An 8705-nucleotide genomic window follows, 5' to 3' on the forward strand; every position below is an offset into this window, starting at 1 on the left:
CCCATGCATTATAAGGTTTGTAGATGATTAAATAAGAGAGTAAATCATACTATGAACCCACAAAAAGTGAGGAATTAGTTAATTTGATCTCCTTAGTGTGTTTCTATATAATTTATACCTGTAACCTATAATCTACTCTTGTTCTAAGCTTTCAGAAGTGTGTCTGATTATACCCTCCTAGGTAATGACACTCATATCAACTTTATAAGAATCAGTCTGGATGCGTGCATAATTGAGGTTAAGAATGAGTTAGTAGCAAGCCTACTGTTTATTTTATTCCTTTTCTAGGGATATCTGAGAAAGAAAGGAAGACATGACCCTATTAAATTCCTTTAACCAGGTATTTAATTAATAACAGACCTCCTGAGGAACACACTTTGCCAAGAGATCTTTTCAATGAGGTTTTTCTAGCAGGATTGTATAGTTTTTCAAAGTTGGTTATTGTTAATAAACATGGAATTTTGGACTTAAGGGTCATGGGTCTTACTGGGAAATGATTTGTAAGTGATGTAACTAAGTGCATAAAAATGAGATGCTTTATAACTGAAGTGGCTCCTTTTTTTCAAACAATGCTCCAAATCCATCAGTTAAATCTTTAATATCAGATCCAAATCATATCAAATTCTTCATAGGAAAATATGGATATTTTATGAAAGCTACACCTGTGAGTCTTGAGCCTTTTCAAAGGAAAATGCCTGACCTGTAACTTGCTATCACCAGTATCTTTGGAAACAATGAACAAAGTTTACAATTCATGTTGAATCTGATTTAACAATGCAACATTTGTGGTATGTAAGACTTCTTTTATGATCAGAATGGTGCTTTAGATCCATGAATCATAATGGCTAATGAGGTTTTGGCAAGGGTTGAAGAGCAGAGAGAGGGAAGGAGGATGAAAAAACATAATGAATATTTAATGCTATGATGGCTAACAAATCATTGTTGGTATGAAGTGATGAAAATCTTTAGGAGACTGAGGTTGCAAGTCTTGCCAAAGGAAATTGGATTAAATGGAGGCCCAGAGGAAATAGGTAAGTAGAAAAACAGATAATACAATGTATAATGGAAATTAGAAGAATATTCTATTCTTTTATCTGAAGGAAGAAGCTTGAGTCATAGAAGAAAAAGAAAGACTTTTTTGTTGGAAAGCCTTCACATGCTCATCTGGCCAGCTGGGAAGAAATTCTATGACTCTCAACTCAGATGAACTCAACTGAGACCATTGATTAACCTGAATGACTGGACAAATAGAGGCAAAGATATGCTGTCAAAGAACTAGAATATTTTATGGGGAAACAGCAGCAAAAGCCTACTGAATCTTAACTGGTATTATTATTGTTTATTCTTAAAATGAATAATAAGGGAGCACTTCATTAATTGTAGGTACTGCTGAATAGAAGGAATAATTTAGACCGATGACCTAAGTGACTTCAAACTCTTGTGAGGAGATATGGCCAGAGTGATAACAGTGACCAGTGACCTTATTCCAGTGGGTAAAGGTAGAGGTTATGCAGACTCACCCTGAGAGATATATGTTTCCATCCCCTTCTTGACCCATAATTGAAATATTCCTTCTTATATGGAGATATCTCACTAATCAGGCACCTCTAGAAAGAACTTATGATAACAAGAAAGGCAGAAGTAAGTTAATATTGTTAATGCACACCATTAAGGATACTGTAATGGATGAGGCCAATTTTGGACACCCTTCATCACTTTATTCTCAGAAGGTCAAAAAGATATTTAGGAGGCTGTATGTGAATGATTAATTTAGTTATGCATGGGGTTACATGATGAAAAAAATTATGTTATACAAAAGAGAGGTCAGTCAAGGGAAGAAATGAAAAGATGGGGCTGTAAGTTATAATTAAATAACTAAGTGAGTTGTTCAGACAATTTTTTGGGGAACAATATTGTAAAAAGAACAATTGATAGGATGCCACCAAAGCATTAATAGTAAAAAATCAGTTTTAGTGTCTTAGAAAGCCCCTTTAGCCTTACAGGCACATCTTAAAGTGCTCATTGAAATTTGTTCAATTTATCCCAGTCTGTAAGAATCCATATCTACCAGAGGACGGTGATTTAGAGTGACACATTTTTGAACAGGATGTTAAATTTACTCACTCAGTTAAACTTATGGAATCTGACAGAGATGGACTGAGGGACCAACATCTACATGCCCAAAACTTTGTAGGGTATCTTGTAACTATTCAGAAAAAGTTATGTATTTTACTGCTACCGATGCATAAAAAGGGAAAAGAAAAGAGATTATGGAGACATATATCCCATAATGCCTTTAATGCAATGGACTTATAAAAAATTGGAAAGGGCAGTTATTCAAAAGAAGTGGTTGATAAATATTGAAAAACTAGAATTTTATTTAAATAACTACTTCCCCACAGTGCATACAAGTGGAAGTAAGACAGACACCTTACTGGAAAGATTTATAGAACAGGAGATGTGAATGAAGGTTGGGTGGTTTTGTAACTTCACAGGTTTGTATATATTACTTTTAGTTCTGTTTTTTCTTTTCAAATGGTGGTCCTGGGCCAGTTTTGAATTCACAGGTGCCTGGGCAGAGGGACCTCATTAGTTAAGGCTTAATATCCATACCATTACATTTAGCTGCATGTATTTCTAGTGATACTTTAAGGTGGGTTGTAATTTCACTCACGTAGCCAATTTAGAGCTGTCAATGTGGCCCCCTTACTAAATGGCAGAGGCAGTTTAGTGATAGTTTATATGTCAAATCTGGAGACAGCTACTTGGAGGGAGAGCAGAAGAGAAGCATTACCAGCCTGCTGTGACTCCCTGTCCTTTAGGTGAAAACTATTGCTGAGATAGAAAAACCAGACCACAAGGCATAAGTATTATTGAAACAGGTAATAAATGAAAACTGGTGGAGGTCATGGCAACTGGGTAGAACACTCATAAGTAGTTCACAATGACAGAGTAAAATTTCCATGAGAGGATCTCAGAACAAGAGAATAACTTACACCTGGTGCTGAGTAATGACCAAAGAAGGCATACAAATTCCACTGAAAATTTGGAGAAAAGAAGTGATGCAATATTCCTCTTCCCTGAACCTCACTGTTACCTAGCCAGAGGCATTATTATATTCACTTCATGGTTCATTGGCTATATCTGTCATTCTAGTTGTTTGTCAGATGATTTCTCAGGATTAATATTAATGGATTATTTAGGGCAGGAACTTCCTTTTATGGTTGAAAAAGAAAATGATGGTGTTGACAAGACGTGTCCGCGTATGATTGGAAAGAGTTGACTGCTGTCAAATATGAATATGAATGAAATAATTTTAAGCAAAACAAAGGAACCTGGTCAAACTGAAGAGAAGTGAATTTGGGTGTGGTAATACAGATCAGTAACAATAATGACCCTCTTGGGATATGCAATGACCTTATATGAGAGGCATTATGGAATCCACAAATGAGCTGTGTGTAGGAAGATAATATAATTGATTCACAGTTTCCTAGAGTGCACAAGACTTACAAATGCATACAATATATATCTCAGTTGTACTCATTTTACTATCCAATTGGAAGCAACATATGTAATAGCTTGATCAGCAGTCTCTACTTTGCCAGATATTCTTTGTAAATATTAAGAGCAAGTCTTGCAGTACCAAGTCAGGTGAAAATAACATTTCTGTAGGCTCATTATCATGAGAACAAAGACTTGCCAAATCAAACAGAAGCATTAAGGAAGCTCTCTTCTAGGAGACTCTGGATATCAACTTGGGAGGAAAATGAAACTACTCGTAATTGGCTGATCAAATAATAGCACAATGAAACACCATATTTGTCAAGTAAGCTTGGAGAAAGCTTATATCCTCACCCAAGAAGGACTATGAATCTTCTTATCATCAGGAATCTGATATTGTTAAGTTTGTGGTCACAAGTACCACCAGCCTAGGAAGGAGACGGGGATGGTGCATTTCTGTTCATATAAGCCTAAATTGTAGTAGAACATTACTGGAAAATAAAGGAGAAATAATGTATTATTCTCATTGGGAGGGTAGATGGGTATTGTTACAAATTGAAATCAGTTTCTTTAAAGGCTTATAATGATATCTGGGACAAACCAGAAAAAACCCAAGATTTACTGAAAAATGTCCTAATTACTGGGAATATGTTATATAAAACAAAAGGTCATTAAGGTAAATAATAAAGAAGAATTCTTACCATACTTTTAATTGAGGTATGATGTATCAAACATTAGTGTCTTTACCACAGCTGCCAGATGTAGCAAATTCTTAGTAAAGCTATTGATAGAATTAAATGAAAACCAGACCTATGTAAATGATATATATTTTAAAGCCCTAAATTATGTAAACCTTTGGAAACAGATTGGCTAGAAAAAGCTGTAAATTAAGCTGTAGGAAAATTATACACACCATTAAACACCTCCATCAACACCCGAAGGATTAAAAAATTCTCCATACCATTACTTTAAAGAGAGCTTGTTATTTCAGTTTTTAAGATCTCTTCACCCAAAGAGTAAATTTAAGTATTTTTCTCAAATTCCAAGTGGCTCTTTTTCATTTTTAATTTATTCATATTTCAAAAGTGGAATATCTTGTGGGGATAGTTAATGGATACAAGAAATAATTCTGTAATGTCTGATATATGGTTTTACATTCCTTAGGCCAGACTATTTTATTAATATATAGCCCAGTAAAAGGATAGCATTGGGAGATATACCTAATGCTAGATGACGAGTTAGTGGGTGCAGTGCACCAGCATGGCACATGTGTACATATGTAACTAACCTGCACATTGTGCATATGTACCCTAAAACTTAATAATAATAATACATAAAAAATGAGTTAATATTATTTTCCATCTCCTTAGGCAGATATGCAGATTTTTTTCTAGTTTGGATTTTCCTTGGGCTTATAGGCATTTTGTGGTCTAGGCTTTATGCTAGCATATGTGTTCAAATTCTTCACCTGAGACCTCGTATCTCCATGCAGATATTCAAACCTAAGCTTCCTAGTTTCATAGTTTGACAATCCCCTACCTTCCCCTCTATACTCTGTCTCTACTCACCCTCTTGATCTATATCAGGCACCTTGGAATTTGATTTTATTTTCTGAGTGCAGTAATGCACTTAAATGTGTGTACGTGTGTGTGTGTATATATACATATATCTCCATATATCCAAATGGATATATACATGTTTGTAAGTATATGTATATATTTATATTTTTATTACTTCTAGATGATTCTAAGCAATGTTTTGTAACCTATCTTCATCCACCATAGTTATAAAATAAAGTGCTATATTTATAATTTTGCTATTGTATTATATATTTTTCATCCTGTTAATTATTTTTAGCCTTAAAATCTTCTTAATATTTCAAAATAAAAATCATTGCTTAGTGCATTGGTTTGGAAGAAACTACCATGAGAATTGCTTCTTCATTTTCCTGTGAGTTTACACATATAATTTTTCTTATTCTTCAAAATATATTCTGTGGCTTTTGTTCATCACAGAATTGAGTTTTTAGGAAATCGATTTTCATCATCTTTTAATATATGCTAATTATGTAGGATAACATATTAAAGAGGGCATGGATGTATAATTGTAGATGCATTTTTCTCATGAATGGCTGATGATCTCTGCCACCTACAATCTGTGACTTCAGAGGCTACCCTGCGAATTAGCATCCATGGGCAAGAGAGAAAAGAACGTGAAAATTTCCTCAAATTGAACTTTGAAAACTTCGGATTTGATTCCAGTAAGTTTTATGTGCTAGAAATCCCAGACAAATTTTCTTTCTAGACATATTATTAAATTCACTTGTTTCTTTACCTTCTTTTATTTTTGTAAATAAATGGGGGCCAATTTATGCCTATCTGAAACAAAATCCTAGCTAGAAAAGAAAAGATATACTCATAAAATGATTTATGCATAGAATTGAATCTCTTTAACTGAGAAGTCATACTTTTTTTTCTTAAAGTCTTTTTAGTCTTATTTATTCATTTTAATTCTTATTGTTTAGGGTTTGGAAACATTGGATCTTCTGAATTTACTATACTACAGTTTTCTGCATCCTGTTTAATCCCTTTAATTTCTGCTCTCACATGTGCCAGCTCTAGCTCAAGCTCATGCCTATTCTTCAGTATCTTTCCAAAAAGTAGCAAATAATACCCCCTACACACTACTAGCTTTATCTGACTACTTCCCATGAGCTATTATCTCAGCAGACTCTTAGTCTGCCTTCCAAATTCAGGTAACTAACTACCTTACTACATGTTTTCCCACGACATTACAAGAATTTTCATGTTTCTAGTCTTTTGTCAGTTTCCTCACTGCTTGCAAATGACACATATGTTAAGTTTTTGTTATAATAGCTGACAAATTTAAGATATATCCCATGGACAATAGCTCAAACAGAGCTGAAATTTATTTCTTGCAGAAGTGGTTTATGGAGATTTCAATTTGTTGGTGACCGAAGAGGTCTCTTTATAGGTCTTCATAGAAGCAGGCTTTCTCAAGCTCACTCATCATTAACATGAAGCTTACAAAGTCATTTTAGCTTAGGTATCTAGCTGGTAGGTGGGGAAAAGTGAGAGGGTGTCACATGTTGGGTATTTTTATAGGCCAGTTTTAGAAACGGTGCATATTACTTCTACATCCACTCTATTACTTATAACTTAAAATAAATAGCCATATCTATTAGTGTGGGAAAAGATGGTGGAAAAAATGTGATCTACCGTGTTTCCAGGGTTAACAGCTAAATAGCAATTTCAGCTAGATTGTAAAAGTAAGCATCTTCAAGAGAGTTTGGTTTTAATGGAGATAAAGAATGGAATAGTCAGAGTTCACAGTAAACAAGTTTAAAGAGAAATTGTGAATATCAATATGAATGGAGAATAAATTATATAGAGAAATAGTATCAAAAGCTCCAGATTTTGTGCTCATTCTTCCTTCCTTTTAGTTGGATTTATCAACTCATTTTTCCCTTTACATCTTTGAGAGAAATGCTATTTTTTTGATTGAGTCATTGAAAGCTTGCTTCACTTGCTTGTTTCTTAGTGTATAAATAAAGGGATTCAACATTGGTGAAACAGAAGTAATAAGGGGTGAAATCCCTTTATTAATAGCCACCTCATCCTTTGCTGAAGGCTTGACATAAATGAAGATGCAACTACCGTAAGTAATGGAAACAACAATCATGTGGGAAGAACAAGTGGAAAAGGCCTTTTTCCTTTGCTGGGAAGAGGGTATTCTCAGAATAGTTTTGATGATATAAATGTAAGAAAGAACTACACACATGAGGGTGATGATGAATGTCAACACGGCACACACTATCACCATCTGCTCTATCAACCATGTGTCTGAGCAAGAGATCTTTAGAATAGGAGATGCATCACAGCAAAAATGATCAATAATATTTGAGTCACAGAATTCGAGGCCCAAACCCAAACTAACTGGTGGGAGAATGATGATCAGTGCTGCTATCCAACAGAAAAGGATGACGTTCTTGCAGTTTCTCCTGTTCATGATGGTCATGTAATGCAGTGGTTTACAGATGGCCACATAGCGGTCATAGGACATGGTAGCCAGGAGAAAAAACTCTGTTACAGCAAAGAGGTCTGTAAACAACAGTTGACTGGCACAAGCATCATAGGTAATGGACTTGTCCCCAGAGGTTATGCTATACAAGAATCTGGGAACACAAGCAGTTGTGAATGAAATTTCTAGGAAGGAGAAATTTTGGAGAAAAAGATACATAGGTGTTTTAAGGTGAGAATCAATCAGTGTGAGGGTGATGATGGTTAGGTTTCCAGATAAACTCAACATGTAAGAAAGAAATAGAAAGACAAAAAGCAGAATTTGTAGCTGAGTGTCATCTGTCAGTCCCAGCAAGATGAAGGTTGTTATTGCTGTTCGATTCTTCATCCTTGATGGTTGTCTCTTGCCCAATCTGCTGGAAACAGTAAGAAAGACTTTCTATGAGGAGTTCCAGAGTTCTAGCCAGCTTCTAACCTCAAGAAAAGTAAACTTGAGAGTGATTCCTATACAACTGACTAGTGGAGAAGCAAACATACAACACATGCTGATGTTTGATCACCTCCTCTTTGTGTCACACAAACTGACTATTCGTCTTTGAATCACATATTTTATACAGCTGCATCTAATGAATATACAATCTAGCTGTAATTGGTATAAGCTCAACATAGTATCTTATAAACATCATTGAAAAAAATCTCCTTTTAATCAGTTGCTTTTGAATCACAATTCTGCTTTCCCTAACTTCTTATCCCCAGATATGCTTTTGGTAGATAAATCCCCAGATAAGCTAACAATGGTCTTTGTCAAAGAATCCTAATATTAAAGTTCAGATGTGTATTAATTATTAAACTGACAGTGAATACTTACCATGTAGTTGCAGTCCAGCTCCTATGAAGTGTGTTTAAATCATTTTTACTGGATACATTTTCTTTAATATCCATTTAAATGTGTTAAAGTCAAGGTAGAAAATGATTTAAATGTGTTTTATATTTGTATATTTATCTTTGGCTATATTTTCCTCCTAATGTTAGAATAAAACGTCAATGTTGTATATTTTTATGCTTCCTAGGATATCCTCATACTACAAAGAATTTCTCCCCTGTTTATAAAAGGAAGTCTGGAATTGTATCATTGGTTAATTAGTTTCCTTTTAGATTTATTTA

General features: G+C 34.5%; 1 protein-coding gene across 1 annotated transcript; it reads right to left on the reverse strand.

The window, feature by feature from the left end:
• Window positions 1–6990: 6990 nt before the first annotated feature.
• On the reverse strand, window positions 6991–7929 carry LOC100977501 (olfactory receptor 6C2-like). The gene has a single exon (XM_003807597.3). The coding sequence runs from the start codon at window positions 7927–7929 to the stop codon at window positions 6991–6993; it is 939 nt and encodes a 312-aa protein (XP_003807645.2).
• Between the last annotated feature and the right edge of the window lie 776 nt (window positions 7930–8705).

Source organism: Pan paniscus, chromosome 10, assembly GCF_029289425.2.
Source record: "Pan paniscus chromosome 10, NHGRI_mPanPan1-v2.0_pri, whole genome shotgun sequence".
In the NCBI taxonomy this organism is placed as follows: domain Eukaryota; kingdom Metazoa; phylum Chordata; class Mammalia; order Primates; family Hominidae; genus Pan; species Pan paniscus.

What these genes read in the sequence shown, in the direction of transcription:
- LOC100977501 (XM_003807597.3), bottom strand. Translation starts at nt 7,929, where the DNA reads ATGAAGAATCGAACAGCAATAACAACCTTCATCTTGCTGGGACTGACA.